The following is a 27,907-nucleotide window of genomic DNA, read 5'->3' as shown; positions in this document are numbered from 1 at the left end:
TCCCTCATCACCCACCCTCCCCTGTAGCATACCGACTCTGATCCAAGCACGATGCAAGGCAAATTCAGCGGATTCCTAGGGAAAGCCCAAGCTGCTCTCAAGGTTTGTGATTATACTCCACTCTGCTTCATCCACTTCGATTACAAAGATAAGACAGACAGATCTGTTCATTCTCTCTTGGTTTGACAACTAGAACTTACGGCGATCATTTCCGGTTTTATCTGGCTAAAGCTCATGACGTGGTCTGTGTATAGGACGGACAAACGAGAGCGGTATCAGGTGGTTCCAACTTGATGCAGTCTTTCTCTCTTCCTGGTGAATCGCAAAAAGCTGCTAAAATACTCAAGAGTTTCCTCGGTAAGTCATCCAACGCAATACCATATCCTCTGTCTTATCGTGTGAGGAATCTTATCCTAACGATGATATTGCTTGTTTGGGATGTAGCCGACCCTACAGCTCCTCAAACAGCTTTGAACTCAATACCCAAAGCAGTACTACAGAAAGCCAAAGGTAAGTCGCTAGTACCTATGGTCTGACCAGTATCATCCTGGTCATACTAATATACCTCCGATCACCTGTTAGGTCTCGCGGTGTTCACTATCCTCAAGGCGGGTTTCGTATTCTCGGGTAAAGCAGGATCAGGTTTAGTCATCGCTCGTCTACCTGATGGAAGTTGGAGTGCACCGAGTTGTATCGCCACGGCAGGTGTGGGATGGGGATTGCAGATTGGTGCAGGTGAGTCAAGATGCCCTTTCATATCTTTCCACCCCTGACCCTTTCCAATCTACCTCAGCTGACTTAATTGAGAGTGAGCGTTTTGCTAATTTATGATGACTGAATATCACACAGATATGACAGAAGTGGTCATCGTGCTCAATTCTGATGAAGCCGTCAAAGCGTTCTCAAGAGGTGGTAATGTTACGGTAGGAGGTGAGTCTCTCCTCTCTTCCTTGTCTCCATCTCATGAGATGAGAATAAGGCAAGGCTAACGAGAATCGGTTTTCAGGTGGCATATCGGCTGCTGCTGGACCTATCGGTACTGGAGGTCAAGTATCGGCTTCCTTGGCTAATCCAGCTCCCATGTTCAGCTATAGTAGATCCAAGGGTGAGTCATATATAGGACAATGCAACCTTCTTCGTGGATTCAGGACTCGCAAAGCTGACTTATACTGTATAATTATAGGACTCTTCGCAGGATTGACGTTAGACGGAACAATCCTAGTAGAAAGGAAAGACGCAAATAGGGATTTTTACGGAAGTACCATTTCGTCGACAGATATCTTGACGTGAGTCAGCTGTATCTATGCTGATCCGAGCGCTCAAGCTGACATAGGAATCCAGTGGGAGAGTACCTGCGCCTGAAATCGCTGGCGAGATGTACGATATCATTGAAGGTAACTATACAATCTCCTAAAGCGCTCGATCTATTCCAGATCATCTAAGCTGACCTCCTTATCCGTCGTAGCCGCAGAGGGTCTCGACGAATCTGGACTTCCTGCCGAGGCCTACGTCCCAGGTCAAGGGGGCGAACCACTCCCTGTACCTAGTCCTTCGACGGGTTATCCGACTGCTCCCCCAGCTGCATCATCTGGTGTCCCCCCAACTTCCGCTGTCCCTCCCACCGTACCCGCAGCTGTTCCGGGTTCAGGTAACAAAACTGTCTTCGACGCTACTGCTCCTTGATCTGACCGGAGAACGAAATGAAATGATATAAAGAGATGAGGCTCATGCGAAGCAACTTATCATTGATGGTAAGGGAGCGGGGATAGAAGCTGGTATATTGTAGTAACGTATCTTGTTTGGCTCGAGGTCAATATGGATGTGAGTTTCATGTGCAGTCCTGATCGCGTTGAGCTGAGCGCAAATGAGTTCAGCGAAGATTGTACTCAGTGGTAGAGAATCAGCATGGAAAAGAAGTTGCCTGACAATACAAACATGACGTTTGATACCTACCCTTTCTCCATCCATCGAATCCTTTGTTGACTAACTCCTTGATCTGTATATGTTGATCTCGATCTGAGCCTCACTCACCAGTCAAAGTGCAGTCATCTGACGGTCCATATGAATGAGTATAGATGAAGTGTATATCTGATTTCTTTCACTGACAAACACATCAATTTACCATAGTACATGAAATATCCTACCTGAATTCGTTTTACCAACGACTAGACTACAGATATGACCTTCACCCCTTTCCTCGGTAAGACCAGCCCTCACGATAGACGGAGATCAGGCTGTCAAGCGATATTCGCAGGATTCGTCGCCCGAGCCATCGAGTTGAAGGTGGGTGAAACGCAAATAGCTACTAAACATATAGCGATCTTCAGTTTCATGTCTAATGAAGGGAATATTGATGGTGGTCTGGTGGTAGATCCGACCAACTATACGACATTTCTGGTCCACCGATCAATCATCATTACTCTTACCCAGCTTAAGAAGTATGGTACATTCTCAGCAACAACTTCAGCATCCAGCCCAGAACGATAATGACGATACGAGTATAAGTCAAGATACGATTTCACAAAATACATTATACCAGTTACTAAATTCGAAGCAGAATGTATGTTTACCTGGATTTCCGAGTGACGATCAAGCTGTCTTAGCTAATCTGATATTGACTGCGACTTCTTATAGAAATTCACTAAACTCTCTTCTTCCACATTACAATCATCAGATGCAATTGATCAAGAGTGGGAATTGACCAAAGCTGGTAAACAGACTTTCCGTCTGATACCTAACCCCACCACTTCGATAGATCTAGCTACTCACCATAAACAATTCTTAATGTAGGGTCTGGAGTGGAGGAATTCATCATCACGGTCAATCGGGAGATGTGACTGTAGTAGTACGAGTAGTTGTAGTGCTCAAATATGTTAAGTAATGCGTTTATTCTGCCTTTGCGCACACAATATCCATAAACAAGCAAGACAGTACAACTTTTTTATCCTTTCTCATAGCAAACACAAACACAACATCCTACGCGATAACAGCAAAAATCCTTATACATTCCCTGTTCCAGCGGTTTTATCCGCCGAACCTCTTCTCGAAGCAGGCTGACTCGTACCTACCACACCCGTAGCTTTTATTTCAGCCGAGGGCCTTCTCGAATGTCCCCCAGTTAGGGAATTCCTCCTCGAGACGGCTCTAGAGGGAGGAGCAAGTGTACCTCTACCTGACCTCAGAATACCTTGCGCGGAAGCTATGGATAATTGGATCCGGCAGGTATCGCAATATCTCATAGTAAACGTTTCGACATGTAAGGCGTGGGTACTAAATCCAATCCAATCATCAGTCAACCATAAAAAACGAACAAGAATGCACTAGATGGACATACCCGCAGAACGCTCCTCCACATCCTCCACAATGTCTCTTGGGCTCTGCAGACAGAATTATGGTCAGTCCTCGTCTCAGAAATTATCGGGCCAAGGTGACTCACCCAACAAACCGAAATGTCTCGCACAACCTTGTGCCATGCAATGATGTGATACGTTCTCCGAAACATGTCTAGCCGGTCCATCAGGTAATGACCATTGATACAAGCTGTATTTCGACTTTTCGTCAGAAGGCTCGAACGCAGCGTACAGTGTTTCCCTACAACAATACCACAGTCAGTTTGGGTACATTTCAATGTGTGATGGTGTATACATACCCCATGAATTTGACCATACAACATTCCCCACCTAGATGATCATCCGACCTGGAGATCTTGCCTTGTTCGACCAAAGTCCAAGGTCTGACCATCTCTTCATCCGAGGCCATTGGATCTTTTTGACCTGGAACACATCGATATAGGACTACTTTTGCTCCTACACCTATCACGAAAAGTACTCCGCCATTCAGGAAATCTCGATTTAAGAATGATATTCCACCTGTAAATTCGATTCGATCATCTGTCTCAGAGTAGGTAGAGGATTTATCGGATGCTCCAGAAGATCCCTCTTCGATTGTCGTTGATGCAATCGGATGACCGTTCAGTGAGAACAGACAGAGGTGTCGAGCTGAAGCCAGGGCGATTTGACCCTATCAGATTATACATTAGCGATTATGTCTCGGTTTATGGCCTGATGACACATGCAAAGACTTTCCACTCACATCGGCTTCGTTGATTGCACAATACTTGATGGGCTCTTTCATGCCCGTCTGTAGCGTTCGGGTATATCGCAGTCTATTCGTATCCCATACCATTGCATTGCCATTCTACACAGCACACTCAGCAATATATCCACAAAAAGCCATTGCGATGCACTCACCTCTGATCCGCTCACAAGCAAACTCCACGAGGTGTTTGCTGCCAAGCATGTGATTTTGCCAACGTGGCCTCTGAGGGTAGCTTCTCTCTGTAAAGTCGCATCTCCACGTCGATATCCACCTGATTTTATATTCAGTCTCCAAGCAGTCAAAACTCCATGACCGGATACAGTGATGAGTAGAGAGGGGGAAGCGAATATTGCCTCGACGACATATATGCCTTCCACCAAGTGAATAAGCTGGAACACCCAATGGCTTGTTAGCTAGTTCATACTTGAATAAACATCTCGATTCAGCTACTCACTTTGATCTGTGATTCCTGATAATAGATTCTGATCGAACCATCCGTAAAACCATACTGTAGCGATAAATGAGGATGTCCAGGAACTACCAATCTAAACTTCTGAGTGGACTTGGGTTTGGTATCCACCCCATATGGAGGTACAATATCATCTATCGGAACTGATGCTTCTGATATGGGTAATATACTTCTGAAAAGCAATTGCCAATGCTCTGCTACACCGAATCGAACCGAGAGGGGTAAACTTGATTTCCCACCTACATATCGATGAGGATGAGGTTGTTTGAAAATCTGTAAAGGTGTTTGACCGAAATTATGAATTATAGCGGTCGATGCTGCTTTTTCACCTTCGTCCTCTATATTCTCCAAGTCAATCGCTCCTCTGTATGATAAAGGGTGGAAGCAGTTCAAGGCGGATGGATCACGTTGCTTGTACCCAAATGTCAAGTCTATCCAGTAAGAGAGGTATCGTGAGACGTAGTCGGACTCCAACGCTTCTCGGTGTTTGTGTATGAACAACATGGGATCGCCCAATGCCCATTGCGGCAGTATGACGTCGTCCACTTGGTCTCCGGAAGTTTGTTTCCTACCAAAGTCGTGGTGATTCTGTGTCCAGCAGAATGTAAGCTTTGAATCGGTGTATTAAGACATTTGTTGCGAGTTAAGCTTACCAGATTCCATAAGAACGCCGGAGTATAATAAAACTCTGGGATGAGCTCCCTTACATCTCCCCTATTGTCTGCCGAAGCAGATTCCCAAGCTCGTGGTATACTCGAGAATAGACGATCGGCCAGATCGAAATTACCACCCTGGTTGACGGGACAGTTAGCTGAAATCCACCCCTTGCAATATCATGGATTCAAAAAGCTTACCTGTAAAGCCAAGAAAATTTCGGTGAATGGTGAGAGGCGAATCATGAACCCGCAAACAATCATCGAAGAAGTATAGTGAGTACCGTAGTGGCTATTCGTACACAAGATGAGCTTTGGCTTACCGATTACGGATGATGACAAAACAGCTTACAAAGGTTTCTCGCCGACTCCTTCGGTCGCACTATATCTTTCTACCGCATCCTCTCTTCTGGCTGGAGTCAAAGCTCCCATGGGCCATTTGAAATCTCTAAAACTGCTATCAGAGTGCAAGTCAAGGACATCTGAGGTGTAATCTGCCAGAACCCAAGGGAAAACGGGGTATTGGGTCACATCTGAGAAAAACTCAGATCAGCAATTATACTAAGGAAGACAATAAAGCGGATCTCACCATTCGGAGTTCGGTTGGCATATTGATTGAGTAATTGCAAATATGCGAACTAATTTTGGACCACGTCAGCTTCACGGTGTAATGACATGTCCAAAGGATACAATACTGCTCACATTGCTTATTTCCCTATTTTGCCATTTCCTCATCAAAGCTTCCAATTGCTGTTCGGATCTATCCATAGCTTTGGCAACAGTATCCACCACGAAATTACCAATGACTGACCGAGAGATCGCATCTCTATGATCATTCTTAGACCCAATCTTCTGGACGACAGCTTGACGTTCTTTTTTATCTTGAAAGACGATTAGGAAGTTTCGTTTGTCCGAGAAATACAGTTCTAAAGCTACATCTCTGAAAAGGAAGGCTCGTTTGTTGTTTTCCACAATTTCATTGTATGACCTATACGCACGAGCATCATGAGCTCCGAGATCGAGAGGTTGAGGAAAGTTGTGTGACTTACCATCTATGACTTTGTTGATCACCTGCGTCTAAACCTGCTAGAGTTCCCGATGGAATAGACAAGACATCTTTCTGAGCATCTTTCGCATCAATCACCTCGCCATCAGCAGTTTGCACAAGTCCATCGACCAAATATAAATTTTTCTTTCCAAGAATCAGTAATCCGGCTAAAAACGAATCACCACTCAATCAGCTAAATTGCAAATCCATATGCAGCATAAGACTTACGACAAGCATCTACCCCGACTATTCGAACGATATTCTACATCATCGATTTCACATATCAGTTCGAATACCACTTACTAAGTGATTCAGTTCAAGATAACACTTACATGAGCTTCCTCTACAACATCACCAGCCTGTAGAGTCCTAGCAATCCTCCTCATCTTATCATTCTTATCATCTTCCACTTCCAGGTAACTCTCAATCTCTCCATTTTCATCCGAAGCTACACTCGGGGCCTGATTCGAGCCTGCCCCATTTCCAGTCCCACTTCCCGCCGAAGGCGTAGCGGCCCCTCCGGATGTGGTAGATGGGAGTAAGAGCGGTTCTTCTTCTGCTATAGGTGCCGAGTCACCTAAAGCCAGGGCAAATGGGTCTTCCCATGGTGCGACGTTGATTTTCGATACTGCTGAGGACAGCTCATCGACAGATGGAATGGCATCTCTCAGCTTATGTCGAGTGCGCGATACTCCAGATTCAGGAAGGTTGGTAACTCTTTCCAGTCGAGCTCTATTGAAGGATTCAGCTTTCACTTCTGCATTCTTCCGTCAGACTGGGTAGCTCACCTCATACGGAGAGGTCCCTCACTCCCATCCAGACGCCAATAAACTTTGTCTTCCTTCTCTGGCCATAGTCCATTCTCCGCTCGCAGCGCCGCTGCTTGTCTAGGCCAGTCGATCGAAGAGAGCTTCTGCCAATGTTCCTTCCTATACGACCAGAATTAGCGCCCATTTAGTCTCCTACAATCAGCTGGGGGAAGTCCTTACCTCTCCAAGGTCATCTTAGAATGGCTTTGCAAGTCCTATCGGGTTCATTGCAACATTGAGCTCAGTCCTGTTACTTTTGAGCTGTTCATGCATTTGCCACTCACAGTTTGTATAATGATCATCTTCCAAGCAGCATTCTTATCTTTGCCACCTTCCAATATCGATTCTCCCGTGATCACTCTTTTCAGGGGTACTCGTTGTTCCATAATTGATCTGGACTTTGTAAATCCAGGCATATCCATGGACGGTCTTCTTCTGGATGGACCACCACCTATGCCAGGTGTACTAACAGGGGAAGAACCGAATCTACCGGAAAAGGATTGTCCAAAATATGAAGAAGATCCTCCTATTCTAGGTGATGTAGGAGACATGATGAATGATGATGAAGTTGTAGCTTTAGGTGACGGTGGTTGAGTGGAAAGCTGCTCAACAAGGAGTTTGATCTGGTACAAACAGCAGTAGCATTAGCATTTCGAGTGATGCATTGGTTTTATCAATTGCGTTCACTTACCTGATTGACCAATGCCACTGGTAATTTGGCCGATTCTACCAGCGCCGTCATCAACTCAGCTGCAGCTTCTCTCTGTCCTCTGATGATTTCTGGTTTCCCGGTCGACCCTGCTGAAACAGCCGCGAAATCTGCTATGTTAGGTAAGAGAGCTTCGACCTTCTTTGATGTGAACTGTTTGCGGAATCCGGAGGAAGAGCGGTATATCAAGGTGATCTCTTTGAGTAAACCCTCTAATCGATTATCATCGCTGCCGGTCGAGTTATCTGTGAGTTCATGTGATTGATTTATCAGCCTCATTTGCCCGGCGGTATCTATCTGAGGAGTGGCAGAAAAGGGAACTCACCATTTACCGCCGACAAATAGCTCATTGACCTAATAGAAGCGACCGACCTTCTTCGGCCTTGTAAGGAAGGCATATATCCCGCATCATCGGAATCTCCAGCTTGTTGAAGCATCGAGTCCAAAGCAGCAAGTACACAAGTAGCCATGTGAGGTGATTGTAGAGATTTTGTATTACGATCTTCACCAAGCATCATCCTAATTACCATAGTCTGGATATCGGATCTCCATATGGGTGCGAGTGTAGTAGCAAGTAATGCAAAACCACCTTCATTCTCGAACGCCCTCTGGAATTGATCGGAAGATGAAGATGATGTTGCTGAAGTACACCTTTCCAAGATTTCCAGACATGGTATGACAACGTAATATGATGCGTTGGAAGAGATAAAAATGACCAACAGTCGATGCAAGGCAACGGACTTGTTCAGTTTTTTCAACCGGGCCTTGTCGGCGCACAAAGAAGCGATCATGTTGAGTATAAGAGCTGCAGGTACTTGGTAAGGAGGTGGTTCATTTGTAGGGTTCAAACTGAAAGACATGTTATCTGGGGATTCGCAAGTCAGCTATACAACACCGGGTTAGGGAATAATCTTGTAATTAGCTTACTCTGACATAGAGAGGAGACCAGGTATGAAAATACAGGTTTGATAGCATCTTCACCACTCCATCTTGCTTCCAGAGCCAACCTCAACGCGTCTACAATACTTCGATTAGCTTATTCCATCGGATATTGTACAATGATCTAACTCACCAACTACATCAGGTACAATCTCTAAATCGAACAGACCAGACCTTAGTGCATATAACATCTTCTTCACCACAGCAGATTTCTGGAAAGTTCTCAATACGTTGAATCTCTTATGTTTCGAAGTTGATAAGAGGTATTCGAAATGTTTCAAGTAGAATCGGACCACGTCATCTGAGGCATAAGACCAAAGCTCGAACTCCAGCCCGAGAGCTCTGTAAGCTACGGAATTATGTACTGTTGCCGTGCTATGAGCGAGGCTAAGTCAGCTGGATATGTCGAGATCTGCCCAGAGGGTTTTCTTATGCACTTACGCAGGTTTATCCATATTGATACCCAACATCGAAAGCAGGATCTTCGCACATTGCTCATCGAATAACTGCGACATCTTGGGTCTGAGGATGGCCGCAAGAAGGTCAAACCCATCTACCGCAGCCACAGATCAGAATCAGCATCACCCACGGCTGATAAAAAAAATGACAGTTGTGGTCAAAAGCTCACGTATTCGTTCCATCTCCTCACTAGCTGACCAACTATCTTTAATCATATCCCTGAACATTCCCAAAGTGGTGATCAATTCCTCCTTCGTACGACTGAGATCAACTAATTTCAGAAGTACTAATCCCCCACCGACCGCAATGGTACTGTCGTCCAAACTCGTAGCTGAAAACGGACTGATATTCCCAACCAATCGAGCGGTACCATGACGAAGCTGTTTGGCACGCAGTGGATGTGGAATAGCAGCATTGATACATGCTCCAAGGGTAGGATCGTAATCTCTAGCAGCGAGCGAAAGGATAATTATATCTTCTGGTATAGCTGGTCCACTCCGTATAGCTCGAACAAGGATGGAATTGGATGAATGGGTGAATATCTTCTTATCGTTTCCTACTCTGGCCAAGTTGCTGAGGTAAATATTGATCGAAGTTGCTCCTTCATCTGTAATCACATATTAGCCACCATGTTGATAACAGATCATGGGAGAGAAAATCCCACTCACACGTCAGAAACTTTCCAAGTGGTTCTTGTAGATTACCGGTGTACCTCGGACCCTAAAATCATCCATTCTCAGCCACCTTTTCGTCCTATCCGAGGCCCCAGGACAAGTACTCACAAGATGATGCATCAGCCTCACCAGATCCTCAGGGACAGCCTCCTCCAATAACAGGATCCTACCAAGCATCCATTCATTTTCCTCCTCTCGTCCTACTGAACCTGATTTTCGAGGTTTCACTTCCTCTTCCTCAGGTCTATATTCTCTCCCAATCGCTATCCGAATAGCATCCCTCGGTATCTCACTTCTCACACCTAGCTGGGGAGGCTGCGTTGAAGTGACGGCGGAAGGTACGGGGAAGGGCATTCTCATAGCTCCCACTCTTAGACCATTTACGAATATCCTGATTTCACCTAAATCCGCTCCTTTCGGTTTCCTACACCCCACGGAGAAATGAACCCATTGGAAATGCGGTATCAAGGCGTCATTGGCTCCGCAGATCATCTCTCCGTCACTTGGTGAAGGTGGAGCAGTCTCGGAGAGGGGAGTGGATGGTTGAGAAGAAGCTGTGTCATGTGAATGTACAGAGGTCGTTATACCTATCTGGGAGCTTTCAAGTATCCGTATTTGGAATAAAGGTTGTCTGGAATCCTTTTGGGACATGTGAAATAGGGTTAAGGGTTGGTTCAATTTGGTTATATGCAGCCAACACTACGAGAATGATCAGGATGAGTTGACGTCAGCTGAACTCGGCGAGTGGAAGTAGCAGAGACGATTGGAAGGGAACTTACAGAAAAGTTGAACCCTTTGTGACCTCCCATCCAAGTTCTACCTGTCTCTTTCAACTGCAACCCCCCAAGAGTATCTCCATTTCCACCTTTGAACACGAACACATCAGGCCAGCGAGCTTTCATCGCATGTTTTAGTAGATCCAAAACTTCTAAATGTAATCTCTCTTCATCAGGTGGTAATCTATCGACATCGATATGCAGGTGTGGTTTGCCCTTTGGTTTTACCTTCGGTGTATCCAGTATAGGCTCGGGGGAAGTGAGTACCCCTGAAGGAGGGGAGAGATCTGAAGGGGAAGCTATATTCACTTCGTTTTCGTCTTCGCCATTATTGTTACAACTTCCACTATTTTCTGGATCTCCTTGTTCGACGACGACAGGTGAGGTTGTTTTGACCAATCCAAATAATCTCCAAACTAAAGTCTGGGTAACACCAGCTTCTAACAATCTCCTAAACAAGGCTAAATAGATCTTCCGCAGGCTGTCCGAAGGAGGTTTCCATTCTTCTACCTGTTCCTCTTCAGGGGAAGAATCTGCTTGTATCCAATCGTCTCTAGCTGGGAAGGTAACTTCATATGTTCTCTTTTCAGGTATACCATATAGTCGTACGACCAAAAATTCAGATAATTGAGGTAATTGCGTAACAATGGCAAACAAGTTGAGAGTTGATGCTGAAGCTACAACAAATATAACTTGAAATGTAATTTCAATCAGACGCTGTTGATCACTGCCTTCTTCGCCTTCGAAAGAACTTCCCATATGAGATTGACGCCGTTTACCTTTACCTTTTTCATCCCCCCTTCGAATGTATGCCCAAAGTAATTTCAACGCTCCACTCGTCGATGGACGGATATTCAGGTCACCCAGACGTTGTGAGATAATGGATGAAATAGATTGATCCGAAGTGGAAGTTGAGGTGGTCGGAGGTGACTGGAAGAGAGATAGGATCGAATAGTTGTTATTGCAGATATGAGCGAGCAGAAGTGCTATGATCTGTGAATTTGGAGATTCAGAGGGAGGTGAGAGTTTGGATAGACTGGGTAGCAGTAACATATATCCGCCGAGTTTCTGAGTTTAGATAGTCAGCCTGGTCCATGTGACAGTGTTATGAAAGCGAAATACCATGCTTAACTCGAAATGTTGTTCACTTTGTCTATCCCCCAATGACCAAGCCAGTACCTCGAAAGCTAATCTGACACCCTCCATTCGCTGTATCTCACGTACTTGCCATTCTTCCTCGTTTAACGTAGCTTTCGAGTCTCCCTTAGAAGTCCAGGCTAGACCTTCGCTGAGGGAGAGGAGCAATGTTCGGAATCCAGTATGACGACGGAAAGCTCTTCGAGAGATAAAATGACAAGGTATCGATAGGAGTTGGGAGAAAGTCTGTACATAGCAGCTGATCAGCTAACAGACCCGTCCTTCCCATTGAGTATTCAAACAATTTCTCATTCTGCAAGGAAGGATGAACGGACTTACTTCGACGTATCGCATGACATCCGACCCATCTTCCAAACCCCTTATCTCCCTAAGATATTCAACAACTTTGATCGCATCTTGATCAGTCTCATCTTCATCTTCGCTCTCCTCATCTTTTACTGCCAGCTCTGTCCCTATCGACCAACCACTATCGCCCGCTCCATCATGCCCATGGGCAGATGGTCCTCCGGGAGGAGCGGGGGATTTCGATCTGCCCAATCCCGCCGGAGCGGGCGATTTGCTTCGTGCCCTGGTGTTTGACCTGGATCTAGTAGCGTACGGTACGGGAGTAGAGGAGGCGGCAGGCGTGGAAGGAGGTGGGGTGAGTGATTCTGGTGCTCGGGTTAGATCCTTGAATAGCTTGAACATGTCGTTCGACCAGAGAGGGAAAAGGGAGGAGGGGAGGTACAAGGCAGGTACTTGATTTCTCTTGTTTTTAGGTAGACCGTAAGCTAGGATTGGACAGTAGAAGATGCAGTAGGGATTATGGGTTTCGAGATTGATTGATTAGTCTGGGATATATGGTGTATAGTATATTGTGTACGGTATTTGGTGTGGATGTTATCCTTAGCAGGTGGACATGACCCGGTAATTGAGATGTTACGTTCATCCATCTCATCAACGGGATCAATTCATCTTCCAATCTGTCCCCCTTCCCAGTGGCATCCCACATGAGTTCCTCTGCGATTAGCCAGAGCTCAGTCAAGGGCCTAAGCCTACCAAGATGTACTGTAGAGCGAGCAGTAACAACGATGTACGTAACACAAGTAGTCAGGGAGAGGTCGCAAGATGTGAGGAAGAGAATCACATTCTGACCTCAGGTAGGGGGGTCAAGCTCTCCTCAGACGGAGGTCCGAATTATAGGATACATGCTCATTTTCACTGCCATTTATATTTGTGTTTACTTCTTACGACTTCTAAACTAAACAATACAAATAATGGATTTACAGGTACCACTCCTATCTTGTTTTAAGCTAAAACTCTAGCTACTCCAATGGCAGCTGCACCACCAAGGAAGGCGGACCACATTCCAGGGGAGTAGACCAGTTGGCCAGCTGACGAGCCTGAGCCGGATCTACAATCACATCATACACATGTCAATATCTGACCTTTTTTCGATGAACCGGATATGATCGGAGGGACGGCGAACTTACGCAGCGGCAGAAGTAGCAGATCCAGCAGCAGAGGTAGCTCCACTAGCGGCAGAACCAGCGGCGGAAGTCGCACCGGCGGCAGCAGATCCAGCAGCACTGGTAGCCCCCGCAGCGGCTGAAGTTCCTGCTCCAGCGACCGATGCAGCCCCCGAAGTGGCTTGTCCAGCTACACTTCCTGCTGCTGAGGTACCAGCCCCAACAGCACTAGTAGCATCACCAACGACACTTCCCGCTGCTGAAGTAGCAGCACCGACAGCGCTGGTGGCGTCACCGATAACACTTCCCAGTCCTCCGGTACCGGCTCCGAGAGCGCTGGTCGCATCACCTACAACACTACCGACTACTCCCACATTACCAGTGGAGTTATTGATGGACCAATTGTTAGTCAATTGACAAATTTGTTGTGCAGAGGACTTATTCACCTTGTCTAGCTTCAATGCCAACGTTTCGTTCTGCACCAGCTTTGCCAATCTGGAAGTTTGGAGACGCTGGAGCGGGTTCAGCCAAGATGGCAGGTAAGAGGGTTAACAGAGCGGTAGTGGTGAATTTCATTTTGGAATTTTTGCGAGATGATTTGATATGATTTGAGAGGGGATGTGGGTGTAAATATGATGGGAATGGAAATTCAGTGCAAATATATATATGTCGATCAAGGATCACCATACAGAGGCGAAAGCGCTAGGTGTAGGAATTAACAGTCCAAGCAAACAAATGTGCCATGCAATGGGACTCCATTCCAGGATAGTGTGGTGTGACGCGTTTGACGTACAGTATCGATACGTCATTCTGACACATCTGTTCATCACCCCACATGGTGAGTCACCGCAAGATCCGCGAGGAGCATTCAGAACCTTTTCCCCTCCCTCTCTCTACTTCGCGACAGTTGGCTCTACACCCAAGTCTCAGTCATGGACTATCACATGCATCCCGCCTGTCTATGTCCACCAGACACCACGGCGCTGTGAATACTTGATCCAGTCAAACTCAAATTTGAAAACCTCGTGCAACACTGCTTTGCATCACACCCAGACTAGACAGTAGGCGAATACAGTGCAGAAAAATCCGGTAATAGACCTTTGGATGATGTCAATCTGATTCAATATCGTTCTTGGTTCTAGACAGCTTATACTCACGACCTTCAACGTTAAATACGACATTGATCCAATGCATAAAAGTCCGTTGACGGCAGAGATGTCTCTTCCGCTCCCGTTTCGCTCCCGTTTCTGGTTTGTTTTGTTGTTTGATATACACGACGATGGTCTATTTGACAGGTCGATAGAGAGAAGATCACTATCGTACTTCCTATAAAGGAAACAAAAAGATGATCCTTGAAGTGAAGCAAAGGAAAAAGAAGGGGGTTTCAGAGATGTCGGACGAGTTTTACATAAATCTAAAGACCAGCAGCGGCTACGACAGCACCGAGACCCAAAGCGATAAGTTTATTATCTACACCAAGGACGCATCCTGCGCTATCACTTCCGGTAGCAGAGGCAGCAGCGGACGAAGCGGCAGAGGCGGCTGAACTGGCTGCTTTGGAGGCGGAAGCGGCGGCGGACTGGGTAGCTCCAGCGACGGATGAAGTGGCGCTGTTTAAGTGATCACACAAATTAAACAATTAGCAAGTTACTTTACCTCACTTCGACTTAAAAATAGTGGTAGTGAGTGAAGAGGAAACGACCAAGCTGAGATTTCTGGTCATGGTGTGACCGATATGGATAGGATAGAATACGAAACTCACCTTCCAATAGCAGCGGTTGCACTAGAGATCCTCGAAGCCACCGCACCCGAAGCAGATGTAGCGAGACTTTCGATCTCCGAGGTTGGATTTCCGTTGGCTACTGCGGAGGTAGCTTCGCTAGCGATCGAGTCGATAGCGCTAGTGGCTTCGTCAAATGCGGAGGTGACGTCCGAAACGCCAGTGCCGACGGCTGAAGTGGCTTGGTCGAATACCGAGTCGATATCTGAGGTGGCTTCATCGAAGACACTGGTAGCGCCGTCGAGACCGTCGTCTACCGCTGATCCGACTTCGTCACCGGTGGTTTCACCGTCTATATTCACAGTCGGAAAAGGTGTCAGCAAGCGATCATGAGTGAAGATACTTGGAGGTAAGGTGATGAGAAATAGAAGAAAAGAGGGTGATGAAGTAGAATTAGTGGCGGTCTATGCGCTATTGAGGGGATGCAGAAGAAGGTAACTAGGGATACACTTACCATCTTGTCGTTTCGCTCTTGGAGCAGCGGTGGGGGCAGTAGCAGCCACGACAGTAGCGAGTAAGGGAAGGATAGCGAAGAAAGTAGCTTTCATCTTGACTTGTTCTTGTGATTGTGTTTGGATTATATTTCTGTATCAATTGATGAAGAGATTTGATATCGATATTTATTTTGATTCATCAGATAGAAAGAGAAATGACAGATTCCGGAGGTGTTCTTACACAGCGTGATCGTATATATATATGCAAGAGAGAGGGTATAGCGTGTGAAGTGAAACGAGCAAATCAGATCAGCACGGACAGGGACACCGCACTGCTAGTACCATCACTACACAGCCTCATTCATCACGGTCCACCATCGTCTGCAACAGCATCCAGATTCTGTGTTTGTACTCTACATGACTGCGGATGATGTGCCCATTGATCAGTGCGGTCGGTAGTCATGCAAAAGAAGCATGGAAACAGCGCTAGAGAAAGGATCTTGTTACAGGATGAGGTTGATGGAGCAACGATATACACACATGACGTAACGAGGTTTGACGGTGGCAGTGCACTTTTTCTATAGAAAGGAGAGAAAGAGAGTATATGGATCATGTTGGAGAGTCAGTACCAGACAAATGTAGATCTCAAAATACTGCATCGCCCGATATCTTTCAGTCGTTGTATGTCCCACCATGGGATCATCATCCGACTCTCATGATGAAATAATGAAGACAGGTTTGAACGTTTTATAACATGCGAGTTGAAAGGCTTCTGTACAAGCCATCACTATAGTACTGTACATACACCAGCTTCACCCATCCAGAAGATAACACCTAGCCCTCTCTCTCTTACTATTTCACACTTGAGTCGAAGAAACACGATATCAAAAAGTTCCCTTCTCTCATATCCTCGAAAGAGTTATAGCGTATGAATATATCCTGCGTTTCTGAGAAAGGTGTTCTGAGATGGGAATTGACTCGACACCCCATCCATTCATCTCGTCCCTCCCCTCCTTCATCTCCTCCGCTCGAGCTGGACTAACAATTACCCAATCTCAATAAAAGTAAATTCGCAGAATGGAAATTGTATTTCTTCTTCAACCTTTCCACACTTTCCTGGTCGTTGTGAATACTACCAAACAACAGTCAGTCGCTGACAATACAGATTTGAGACTGTGTCAATGTCAATACAATACTTGACTTACCCATCGAAATACGTTTGTCCGAGCTACATATATCAGATATAGGCAGATACATCGGTCAGTGATGATACAGCATTATTTCGCTTGTACCTTCTTATGTGAGATGAAAGAGAGATGCTTGACGCTCACCAGTGCATCCGATTTACGATAACCTTCCATCAGACTGTACCCCGAAACATCAGTCTGCATACCACTGATACTTATCTCCACTACTCTCTAATCGGATGTATGAAGCGTATGGCACTTACTCGAAGAAACCCATTCTACGCTTTTCGAAACTGACATCAACCCATATTAGCGAGGTGGTCTTCCGCTTTTCCCCAGAATTGTCAAAAAAAACATACTACTGTTGTTCCACTATGAAGATCCCCATGTATTAGCATCTCAAAGAATTCATTGCAGGATAGAACTTGTGGACTGAACTTACTTATCCTGACCGCTCGAGGGTCTATGGTGTGACGTGAAACCCATCAGGTATATATCAGCCTCTATTCGTGATGCTGCCTGCACTGATACTAGATTACTCACGCATTTCTCCTAGCTCATCGACGTATACTGTATCAGGGGCCGTGTGAGCTGTTTGATAAACTTGGTTCAGATTGATGCGAGAGGGAAGTGGACGTACATGGAGAAGCAAAGAAATCGTATCTGTGGAACGGAGTATTGGTAAGCTAGACTATATATTGAATGGTGCAGCTGGACTTACATAGCGAATAAAACATCTTCACACGTTATACCCTATCCCGATGAATCAGTAAATTATCATAAGACCATTCCAAATTGATTAGATCTGATAGATTCAGGCAATGTAAAATATTATACTCACCATTCGATTCCTTACCCTGATGGACCAACCAGTCTCCACATGACCTATATTTATTTCTTCAACAATTGGCGAAGTAGCAGGTTGACCTCTTTCTTTGATCCCTACAACATGACATGACCACATAAGCTCGATTTGACTTTCTCATCTGTATATGGCTATGACTTGTGCTCACATTCCTATATAACCATCGAAGGAGTACACAAAGACCCAATAATCGTGTCAATATCTCATTTCGATCCGGAACATCAAAGAGGTGACTAACGGTTTCAGTATCTATAGATCATACTGAATATCAGCTTTCTAACTTATCATTTGTGCATTCATTGATCTAGACACTCACCATCGTAGTCAACCCAGATAGCAGCGAACATCGGATGCTGTATAGTATATCATATCCCATACATCAGCAATCAGCGGTTAGCAATCAGTAATCCATTTTAATCTGGATTTAACATCTACTCTTTTGTATTCGTTCATAAAACCAGTTATATCTGCACTCACCTCAATCACGTTCCAAGCTAGATATTTTGCATATGGTTTAGGATCCCAAGTTCTGAGTTGAAGTAATGGATGGATCTTGAGGGGTGTATCGAGTTGGGCAGCTTGGAGATATGATAATACCTGGACAAAAACACACACATCCATCAATCTGGTTAACCAAACCCTTGCTGATCCTCTTGGTAGACTTACTGGTCCATAACCTGGTCGACTACAACAAAAGTTCAGTATCAAATCATGTATAGGTATCTTACAAAAGAAACCCACTTACGATGGCTTAAATGGACCGATGGTGATGGCTGATCTCATCCGATGGTCAGTCACTGTGGTCTAACCTGTATATATTTTATTGTTTTATAATGAACGCACCCGCATCTCGTGGAGCACCGACTGGTTCGACACCCTTTCCTGACATCTTGTCTACTGTGACCTTTGCAGCCTGTCGATCAATCGAGTTGAGCTGTGGTTCGTAATATGTAGGGTGGCTGTATCAATGGACTTTCAAGTCTTTGAGTGATGGGTGTGTATCTTCGGTACGTGGAGCGAATGAAAGGATGAAAGTAATGAGGTGTTAGAGTCAATTGCCAAGTTTATGATAGTACAAGAATAGAGAAAGGTGTTCAAAGTCAAGATATCCAAGATGAAGACGGTTCAGAGTGAGTGAATACTGTGAGTTAGAAGCTTTGAGCCGTTTGTTTATCTGTTGAGTGGTATGTGGAGTAGTAGAATATCATCCAACCTTTGAACAAAGTTAAACAAAGGATAAAAAGCGTCAGGACGTTAGGACCACCATCAAAGGATGTTTTATCCTACCTACACCACTCTCCGTTTCCGGTAGACTACTGAAGCTGAGGATATCCCGGAGATTGTAATGATCATCTTGATAGTTCACTTCTTCACATGTCCCTCTATATCTCGACTGAGCCGCTGAATCTACTCGAAAGTCGTATGAGATGTGGACATGCTGGGAACCAGGTTTCGAGGTTGGACGGTCGTGCGGTGTGTATATCCCTGTTGTGTCTACATACAGAGGTAGATCTCATGGTTGGATTACACAGTGCATTCCTTATCTGGTAGGTGATCTAAGAGTCCCGCACAGCGTGATGCCGCACCACGACCTTGCTTCCTTTAGTACAGTTTAAACTAGACTTTCCTGATGTAGCATGCTTGTACGTTGTACTGCTGGATATCCAATTGGATTGATAACGCAATCGATATCGCTATCGATATCGCTATTGATATTTGAGATGGAGAAGCATCGTTCGTTCATGTCACTTCTTTTTCTTCATGATCAGTTGAGTACAAAAAGGCAACGTCTTGGATACGAGATGGATGAGATATCTATTCCTCACTGCTGGTTTAATCACCGTCTTCATCTTCCGGTAAACATCGGATCGGTAGGTAGAGCATATTTGTAAGCCAAATAGACTGCACTCACAAGGGCAAGTGGAGGGAGTAACGAGAAGGAGCTCCCTGATTTTGCAGAATTACCGGAAATACCCAATTCAATCACGCAAAAATATCTTTTCACTTTCACTCCTCTGCGCCCCGACGTCACTACTCTTTTCTCATTGTTGATTCTGCTCAGAACATCTCACTCCAAGTAAAAAGCTACATCTTATACTGGTCAAACACCATCGGAGCTGTGTGTCCATCCTGTCATACCAGGCCAGGCTGGACTCTTACAAACTCTTACCGGGTAGATAGTCCGGCGAGAGGGTCTTGTTGAGGTCGATCGCCAAATCCTTAACGCAGATCATACGCATTGCACTAGCCAGGTGAGTCTGATGATACCCATTTAACTCCTTATACATGTATCCTGTACCATCCTTTGATTTGCGGCTGCAGAGTCCCTTTGACACCTGTTCCTATTACATATTATTCCTCTGTGCTTACATGATCATCTCATAGGTTGTTCATTCGAAATTTCAACTTTTTGACTCGTTCCGCTCATCTCCGAGAAATTCGCACATCACATCAGATCGCACCTATAACAACCCCCTCGACAAACCATCAGTGACACCTAGAAAAGTAGAGTAGAGAATAATAGTGACGAGATGGGGCTACTAGCGCTCGGCACCCCGTTAACATGGGATGAGACGAAACCGCTTGCGGAACATATAAGATATCATGGGATCACTCAGTTTCTCAAGACTTGGGATAGGTGGAAGGACAATACTGGTAAAGGCCTATTGTGGGGTGACGAGGTGAGGTTTTCCAGGCTCTCTGGCTTCGCTTGTCCAGATCAGACTTAAGCTACATGTACAGCAAGACCCGGACGTAATACCATGAAGTCGAGATGTATGGAATCGTTGATTATGCCAAGGTCTGATGCTAACGCTTCCCTTGACTCAGATCGAATATATGGTAGCTTCCTTCCACGATGACGAGAAGAAAGTGTTATTAAGCTTGAGGCAGACTGAGATTCTTACCAAGCTGCAAAGTGTAACTTTAGATCCTGCTTTGGATAAGTACAAACCCGCTTGTTGGTGAGTTATCTCTTCTCATCTTACTTTCGATCTAGATTCGTGGTAGCACAGAGCTCATCTAGTACTCTGGATCATATAGCAATGCTATACCAACCTTTCATCCAGAATACGGTCGATACATGCTCGAATCCACCCCTGGATATCCATTCTCCGGCCTCCCATCTTCCCTCGTATCCGTAGAAGCAGATATGAGATTTAGGAGGCAGATCATACGCTCTCACTTGAAGAAGCATGAATTACCCATAACTTTAACTTCCTGGCCTAGGTTGGGAGTATCCGACGAGATTTTCACGGACCCACCTACCAAACCGGATAACCAGAAAAGTAGTAGTAGGAGTGATTATGTTGGGGAATTGATAACGAATCCACATGCGAGGTTTCCGTGAGTCCAAGTCCCATTTCATGGTGTACCCCTATTGCTCTACTATTACAGAAGGATAGTATTCGGCTAATGAGACTGTCGGACTTTTTAGAACGTTAACAGCGAATATCAGACAACGCAGAGGAAGTAAAGTCGATATTAGAGTACCATTGTTCATAGATGAAAATACTGTTGTACCGGATGGATTAAAGGCTAATATGTCAAATGGACATTCAAGTAAGTGCCTATACCTCTCTCTATGTTCATCTTCGGTCTACAGTGAGTGGAATCGGTGAGCTCACTGAATTTTGACTCTTGTCTCCTACCATCAAGCAGCCCCAGCGAAACCTGAGCCTGGTACACCCTATATACACATGGACGCAATGGCGTTTGGAATGGGATGTTGCTGTCTACAGATAACTTTCCAAGCTTGGAATGTGGATGAGGCTAGAAGAGTCTATGATGCACTTGTACCCATCGCTCCTATCATGGTGAGTCTCTTCAGCTTTTCCAACGTTGACGGTCAAGCTGAGTTGAAGATGATCAGCTCGCATTGACTGCTGCGAGTCCAGCTTTCAGAGGTCAGCTGGCAGATGTCGACGCACGATGGAATGTGATCGCTGCCAGTGTAGATGATCGAACAGAGGAAGAAAGGGGACTGAAAGTGAGTCATAGGTCCATCAAGATTGACAATATAATCAGAAGTGCATAGTTGATGAAGTATATTATTATTATTAGCCATTGAAAGACAACAAATATCGAATACCCAAATCCAGATACGACAGCGTTTCATTATACCTCTCAAATGACGAAAGGAATAAACCGGAATATCATGATGTCTCTGCACCAATCAATGAGGATGTGAGGAAACGGTTGTTGGATCATGGTGCGTATATTGATTTCTGCTGCCTATGCTCGATGCACAATTCCTCAAAATTTTCACCCTCCTCGATGCTTTTACTGATCTCGCCTTTTGCCCTATCATGATATACAGGCCTAGACGATAAACTCGCCTCTCATATCGCCCACCTATTTATCCGTGATCCTCTCGTCCAGTTCTCTGAAACGATAGATCAAGACGATGAATCCTCGATGGATCATTTCGAAAATATCCAATCTACCAATTGGCAAACGATAAGGTTCAAACCTCCTCCTGTAAATTCACCGATAGGCTGGAGAGTAGAGTTTAGATCGATGGAAGTTCAACTGACAGATTTTGAAAATGCCGCGTTCAGTATTTTCATTGTACTGTTGACGAGAGCCATTATCAGTTTTGATCTTAATTTCTATATGCCAATCTCCAAGGTGAGTCTCATCATATTCCAACCTAATCTCAATCATCTCAGACAACACAGACATGCCTGGGAAAAGCCTTTCGACTGCTCGCTACTATTATTCCTTTCTTCATTTGTTTGATATCTGTGATAATTTCCCTATACTGATACACTTGCACAATCACTATAGGTAGACGAAAATATGCAACGAGCTCAAACTCGATCAGCCGCCACCTCCCAATCATTCTTCTTCCGCAAACATGTTTTCCCGAGGGACAAACCATTATCAAGATTTGATCTGACTTCCAGACCAGTTTCACCACCTTCACCTTCCACACCCGTCACTCCTAGTCATTCACGATCCCAATCACGTTCACAGCAATTAACCAATGGCCATGGCAATGGAAATGGTGATGGAAATGGATATCCGTCATCTTCTTCAAGAAGTGAATGTACAACGCCGATCGAAGCATTTGAAGATAATGATGATGCACCTGAAATGACGTTGGACGAAATTATCAATGGAGATGGTGATCTTTTCCCTGGATTGATGGGATTGGTCAACGCTTATTTGAATTCACTCAATGTGGACGTTTGTACCAAATGCGAATTGAGGAGGTACCTAGACTTGATCAAATATAGGGCTAAAGGTGAGTTTGGTTCGACATTTTATTCTAGTAACTTGTTCAGGGTGTGTTGAACTGATGTCATTTCATGTATGATAGGTCAACTGGTTACTCCCGCAACATGGATAAGAAGATTCATAACCTCTCATCCAGCTTATCAGAACGATTCGATCGTTTCTGACGAGATCAATTATGATTTGGTCAAAGCTATTGATGAGGTGTAAGTTTTGCTCTTATCTTTCCACGAGTGCTTCAGCTGACATGTAGGGGTGATTCTCTTGATATAGTGAACGAGGTGTAAGACCAGCACCTGAATTGTTGGGCAAAGATTACGTCGGCTCGGGACCTACCGGTTGCTTATAATCAGGTCAGATCAAGGTCAGCTTAGATACAAGCATTGTGATGTCAGGATAAAATAGACAAGTGTATATATACAGAGAAAAATCATATATAATGATCTATAGATAATGTACAGATTCCAACATCAGGGTTCTGTAACTAACAACATACACACAAACAAAGTACTGGTCCCGCAAACATTCGTATGTATACACAGAAATCCGAAACATAAACAACCCAACGACAACCGTGCAGCCGCTTCATCATCCCTGATTAACAAAACACTGCAAAGACATTTGTGGCACCTCACTGATCGTCCTTTGCCCGACGGCTTCACCAATCACTCAGCTTTTTAGCGGCAAGACAGCAGGGTGGCACACACAAATAAACAAATGGGACCTTTAGGATCAAAGTTGTGTTTAACACCCTTTTGGTCCGAAAGCTATCCTTTGTAAAGGTCTGCCTTCATTATTGACTGATTAATGCCTTTGATTGATGCAGTAATCAATGAATACTGCAATGAATCTGAAACCCTCGGTTTCGGTTTCACTGAAACCGACACAACCTATTCCACCTTCGTCCGTGTATGATATAAAGTTCGCTTTGGCTATCCAAGGGACTTACCTCGGTTGGCTATGTGGTATGCTCGGTGTTGAGGATCTTGGCATGAATGGGGTACTGCGTCATATCATATTACTTATATGACAGCAAGGTCTTGGAATCGGGTGTTCGAATCTGTACTTACCTTCAGGTCCTGTGAATAGGGAACCGAACGTCTGTAATAGTCCATTGCAAGAACGAAAGGAAGAAGGTCAAGAACGATTATGAGCGAGTTACAGACGACTAACTCTACGACTAACCCAGTGGATGCTCTCTGGGGTTTGATGGCGCTTGATGATGGTGATGCCGTTGTAAGTCCTACCCAGTATACTCTTCCCTTCACCTCAATATCAATTATCGTCATGCATCATCTTCTGACGATTTCTTTTATCTTTCAATAGTGGTACGCGTTTATTGGAATCCTCCTACAAGCCATGTTGATCTCCAGCATAATGGGCAAAGCATTCGAATATTTCGATTATTTCAAGAAAAGGGATAATAAATACCTACTTTGGGGTGTTGCTGGTGGTACCGTTTTGGCCCTGTAGGTACATGTACCTATTCTACATACATACTAAGTGAGATACGATGACTTACTCGTCAATATCTTACAATTTAGGGTCACTCTGGGAATAACCTGTGCAGAGGTAAGAGACAATTTCTCAATCGTACCTTAGACTCAAGTGCGATGAACACTGATGCAATCGAATATGTTCCGCCGATAGACATACGTGACGGTGCATCAACAAACACTCAATACCGCTCCTGCCATCCGATTTTTGATTCTAGGGGACGTGACCAACCTCTTCCTTGGTACGCTATTCAACCTTGCCGCTTGTATATATTATTCCTGGAGGGTATATAAGGTAAGTTAAGTTTTCCATCTCATGGACTTTTCTTGGGCATTGGAATATTCTTAGTTTAGTATTTTACTGATTGGAACTGAAGATGCTCGGCAGTCGTCGTTGGACAATTCCTATATTTGCGGCATGCCTTCTAGCTCAGCTCGTGGCTGCTTTGGTGTAAGTAATATACGTTACACTGTGTGCTTCTGAGTCTACCAATGCTAATCTCTGAATATCATTGTTGATGTAAATGATATCGCCAGTGCCACGGGCGATGGATATCGCTTCCCTATCATTACACCTGAGACTCTCCAAGATTTTCAGAATCACATGCGAACGAATATAAGGGAATTCCAAATCTGGGGTGCCCTCACACTGAGTGTCGATGGTACTCTGTGCATTCTGAGTGAGCTCGCCCCCTTTTTTTCGGTCTGTGCAGGAGAACTGTCCGTTATAAATTGCATGTGGGGGACCTTATGGGAAAGCTTGCTGAAGGTTTACATGTGTATTACAGTGATGATAATGCTATTCAAATCTCGAGATGGTATCTTCCACCGAGAAACTAGATTATTCAATAAGTTGGTTTCTCTGCTTTATGAGACGATGTAAGTACATAGGTCATGATTCGCAGCAGATACGAGTCATACATTGTCCTTTGTATACAGTTACTTATTGTGTCCTATATCTGATAGGTTACCACCGGTGATCTGTCTTGCGATTTATCAAGGTACAACTCATTTTGCTGGTAACCCAATTAGTAAGTCTGTCCTCTTAACCTTATGCTCACATCTACAACCCTCCAATAATTTTAGTCTAATGACTTCACTCGTCCCATTGTTTAGGTGATTTTAGGAAGATCATCACCTGTATCTTACCTGTTCTATACTTCCATTCCCTCCTTCATACCTTGGTAGGTAGGAAAAGGATTAGGGAGATACTCGATTCCAACCTTGCAAGAGAAGGAGTCAAGGTTATTTCCGATAGGAACAGAGATCATTACAAAGCTAGCAACACTGGTAAATTCGATTTCGCCGTGAGTGGTCCTCAAGGTTTCCATTCGGACTATAATGGCATTGGTGGTAGAATTTTGGGTGGTAGTGGATTTGGGAATGATATAGCGACAGCCCCTAATGGCTTAATTTGGGATGGAAGGAAGTGAACAGAGCTAGTCACCAATTCAATTCTGATAGTGTCCCTGACCATCCTTTTTTCACAATTATATAATATATGTCAAGATCTATTGCTTGTAGTACGTCTTACCTTAATTTTATGGTCCTTCCTTGTTCCTCATCTTCTTCAGGTACATACCCAACATATATAATCCCATCCGATGTCGAATACAACGATACAGACAGATACAAACAGTTTCCAAGTCCAGGGTCTGACCCGGCCCGAACTTGAGAGATAGCAACTCTATCCATTCCTTCTTGGATCAACGAGTTGTGCATGTGGTCCGATGGAACATATACTGGCCATGCAACCGGGTGACTATGTGATATCTCTGCCATTGCATAGGGAATGTTGTTTGTCTCGAGAGAAGGATGTGAGGTGGTTGTTTGGATGTTCGGTACAGATCTTCAAGGCACGACTTACGCTATTTTAGCTTTTGGCCTGTCACCCAGAGCTGAGGTATGGTAAGGTAAGTTAAGGTAAACTCGCTGGAATCCGCAGGGAACTCTGATAAGGTTGAATTTACCATGAATGATATTACGGCAGGCAAATCAACATTGTACTACAGTATTTGTTTGTTGATCAAATTCCTGTGTTCCTTCGTTGTTGATTTGTTTGTTTGTTTGTCAACGATGCGAGACTGCTGTCTGTGGTGCATGATGTATAATAGCAGAGCAGCAATTCTGTATCGTTCATGTTTCCCATCTTATTCTTTCACCGGTCATATTCCATCAATCTTCATTCTTTACTAAATAATCCCCCCTACTCACCCTAGTCCTTCTTTAACAATGCCTCGATTGATCTTCGGTCTTTCATTACTCGCCTCCTTGGCTAATCTGGTCGCTGCCGATGGATTGTTCATCGGTTGTACCAGCTCATATCCCTATAACGATGAGAGCTTGAAGTTCGCCTCTGGTACTTACAGTTCCGGTGCTGCCTGTGCTGTAAGTCTTTCAAACATCGCCTCTACGTCCACCTACAGATCTTGGATGAAAGCTGATTCGGGATTCATCCCATAGACTGCATGTACAGGGTACACTTACAGCTATAAATTCTACAATGGACAATGTGCTTGCTCCAACACTGGTCCTACCGCCTCAAATATAGCAGCTGGTGATGAAGATACCTGTGCGCAAACGGGTAGAATCGAAGCCGACATCGTCAACACCAGTTTCGATTCGACAGCTTGTTATGATGCCGAAGATTTCTACCTTGGAGCTTCGGACTTTCCTGGATTATACTCTGTCACCGATCCTAAGCAGTGTTTGGCCAACTGCGCCACTGACCATCTGGCTGTAATGCAAGCTGAGGTATGTTCGACCACGTTAAACCACATCCCCTCTCATGGACATGAGAGCTGATATTCGTTACGCCATTCAAGGGCTCGAGTGGCTGGTATTGCGGATGTGCGTCTTCGACGACAGCGACGGCCAGTACATGCACCACCAATAGTTATTTTGTAAGTCATCTCTCAAACACATAATTATCATGTCCTGTCTTGCTGATTCTCGGAGTTAAAACAGGTTTTCAATCACCCAGCCGATGGTAGGTCAGGTTCATATATCACAAGAAATTTCGCCAGATGACTAACTATGAGCCATTATAGCCACTGCTTCCGGTCTTGCTCGACGACACCCTCGTGAAGCCCTCGACAGCGCGAAAAGAGCTCAACAAGACCAATGTCCAGGAAAGATGACAGCCTGTTTGGTACCAGGTCTTGAACAAAACGATGCGTGGGAGGTGAGTCACTTGGACTTGGACCTCCATCTTACCGGGTGCGGTTGACTGATTCTTCGCTCGATTCAGTGTATCGATACACAAAACGATCTTGAATCATGTGGTGGTTGCATTCATGGAGCTTATAACAATGCCACTGCTTCAGTGGGTGTCAGGTAAGCTGACTCAAGCTGGTCACATCTAGAACGTCCAATCTGACAACCTCTTCTGTGATATAGCTGCCTCAAACCAGGTGTCAAGCTGGGTGCGGCCACCTGCGTTGCTGGTCAATGTTTAGTCTCAGAGTGCAAAGATGGACTTAAGCTTGTCAACAACGAATGTGTTTCCCAAGCTTACCAGTAGAGCCCAAACATTGTAGTGTCAATTTAGCTCAGCATAACTACATATTAAATCCTTACTCGTAGCTTTTCCGGTCTTTATGAGCATGCAATGGACATTATGATCATCTACTGAGTTGCTTGAGATCGCGATCTGATTACTCTGAGG

General features: G+C 44.8%; 9 protein-coding genes across 9 annotated transcripts; 5 read left to right on the top strand and 4 right to left on the bottom strand.

Annotated features, from left to right (window-relative positions):
- Nucleotides 1–51: 51 nt before the first annotated feature.
- Nucleotides 52–1,683, top strand: L199_003578 (uncharacterized protein; the record flags this gene model as incomplete). Its single annotated transcript, XM_064889308.1, has 9 exons — nt 52–102; nt 255–357; nt 445–510; nt 583–735; nt 850–930; nt 1,007–1,105; nt 1,184–1,286; nt 1,342–1,394; nt 1,466–1,683. The coding sequence occupies 9 exons, from the start codon at nt 52–54 to the stop codon at nt 1,681–1,683; spliced, it is 927 nt and encodes a 308-aa protein (XP_064745380.1).
- Nucleotides 1,684–2,178: 495 nt separating this feature from the next.
- Nucleotides 2,179–2,790, top strand: L199_003577 (uncharacterized protein; the record flags this gene model as incomplete). The annotated part of the gene is made up of 3 exons (XM_064889307.1): nt 2,179–2,283; nt 2,372–2,560; nt 2,635–2,790. The coding sequence occupies 3 exons, from the start codon at nt 2,179–2,181 to the stop codon at nt 2,788–2,790; spliced, it is 450 nt and encodes a 149-aa protein (XP_064745379.1).
- Nucleotides 2,791–2,999: 209 nt separating this feature from the next.
- On the bottom strand, nt 3,000–12,479 carry L199_003576 (uncharacterized protein; the record flags this gene model as incomplete). Its single annotated transcript, XM_064889306.1, has 29 exons — nt 3,000–3,270; nt 3,335–3,377; nt 3,437–3,591; nt 3,650–4,020; nt 4,093–4,197; nt 4,251–4,487; nt 4,553–5,155; nt 5,221–5,358; nt 5,422–5,512; nt 5,573–5,753; nt 5,810–5,858; nt 5,923–6,208; nt 6,270–6,435; nt 6,497–6,530; nt 6,601–7,000; nt 7,057–7,197; nt 7,258–7,292; nt 7,362–7,700; nt 7,769–8,031; nt 8,112–8,651; nt 8,714–8,803; nt 8,859–9,100; nt 9,167–9,278; nt 9,354–9,791; nt 9,853–9,904; nt 9,967–10,557; nt 10,638–11,702; nt 11,757–12,017; nt 12,111–12,479. The coding sequence occupies 29 exons, from the start codon at nt 12,477–12,479 to the stop codon at nt 3,000–3,002; spliced, it is 7,668 nt and encodes a 2,555-aa protein (XP_064745378.1).
- Nucleotides 12,480–13,079: 600 nt separating this feature from the next.
- On the bottom strand, nt 13,080–13,816 carry L199_003575 (uncharacterized protein; the record flags this gene model as incomplete). The annotated part of the gene is made up of 3 exons (XM_064889305.1): nt 13,080–13,185; nt 13,265–13,604; nt 13,687–13,816. 3 exons carry the CDS (start codon nt 13,814–13,816, stop codon nt 13,080–13,082), a joined length of 576 nt encoding a protein of 191 aa, XP_064745377.1.
- Nucleotides 13,817–14,654: 838 nt separating this feature from the next.
- Nucleotides 14,655–15,568, bottom strand: L199_003574 (uncharacterized protein; the record flags this gene model as incomplete). The annotated part of the gene is made up of 3 exons (XM_064889304.1): nt 14,655–14,850; nt 15,003–15,312; nt 15,475–15,568. The coding sequence occupies 3 exons, from the start codon at nt 15,566–15,568 to the stop codon at nt 14,655–14,657; spliced, it is 600 nt and encodes a 199-aa protein (XP_064745376.1).
- A 924-nt stretch (nt 15,569–16,492) lies between these two features.
- Nucleotides 16,493–18,395, bottom strand: L199_003573 (uncharacterized protein; the record flags this gene model as incomplete). The annotated part of the gene is made up of 15 exons (XM_064889303.1): nt 16,493–16,586; nt 16,660–16,682; nt 16,786–16,819; nt 16,905–16,934; nt 17,001–17,013; nt 17,084–17,104; nt 17,185–17,211; nt 17,282–17,304; nt 17,363–17,394; nt 17,483–17,583; nt 17,823–17,859; nt 17,984–18,103; nt 18,173–18,191; nt 18,252–18,279; nt 18,350–18,395. 15 exons carry the CDS (start codon nt 18,393–18,395, stop codon nt 16,493–16,495), a joined length of 648 nt encoding a protein of 215 aa, XP_064745375.1.
- A 1,642-nt stretch (nt 18,396–20,037) lies between these two features.
- On the top strand, nt 20,038–23,093 carry L199_003572 (uncharacterized protein; the record flags this gene model as incomplete). The annotated part of the gene is made up of 11 exons (XM_064889302.1): nt 20,038–20,187; nt 20,336–20,469; nt 20,549–20,851; nt 20,943–21,067; nt 21,167–21,321; nt 21,378–21,494; nt 21,569–21,716; nt 21,825–22,135; nt 22,295–22,754; nt 22,830–22,950; nt 23,018–23,093. 11 exons carry the CDS (start codon nt 20,038–20,040, stop codon nt 23,091–23,093), a joined length of 2,100 nt encoding a protein of 699 aa, XP_064745374.1.
- Nucleotides 23,094–23,893: 800 nt separating this feature from the next.
- L199_003571 (uncharacterized protein) lies at nt 23,894–25,673 on the top strand (the record flags this gene model as incomplete). The annotated part of the gene is made up of 9 exons (XM_064889301.1): nt 23,894–23,980; nt 24,071–24,213; nt 24,289–24,316; nt 24,395–24,535; nt 24,618–24,691; nt 24,778–24,920; nt 25,029–25,119; nt 25,207–25,271; nt 25,357–25,673. The coding sequence occupies 9 exons, from the start codon at nt 23,894–23,896 to the stop codon at nt 25,671–25,673; spliced, it is 1,089 nt and encodes a 362-aa protein (XP_064745373.1).
- A 799-nt stretch (nt 25,674–26,472) lies between these two features.
- L199_003570 (uncharacterized protein) lies at nt 26,473–27,763 on the top strand (the record flags this gene model as incomplete). The annotated part of the gene is made up of 7 exons (XM_064889300.1): nt 26,473–26,628; nt 26,704–26,994; nt 27,066–27,143; nt 27,208–27,229; nt 27,291–27,424; nt 27,491–27,576; nt 27,640–27,763. 7 exons carry the CDS (start codon nt 26,473–26,475, stop codon nt 27,761–27,763), a joined length of 891 nt encoding a protein of 296 aa, XP_064745372.1.
- Nucleotides 27,764–27,907: the final 144 nt, after the last annotated feature.

This window comes from Kwoniella botswanensis, chromosome 1 (genome assembly GCF_036426115.1).
Source record: "Kwoniella botswanensis chromosome 1, complete sequence".
In the NCBI taxonomy this organism is placed as follows: domain Eukaryota; kingdom Fungi; phylum Basidiomycota; class Tremellomycetes; order Tremellales; family Cryptococcaceae; genus Kwoniella; species Kwoniella botswanensis.
Note: the sequence above shows the minus strand (reverse complement) of the source record. Positions and strands in the feature narration are given on the sequence as shown.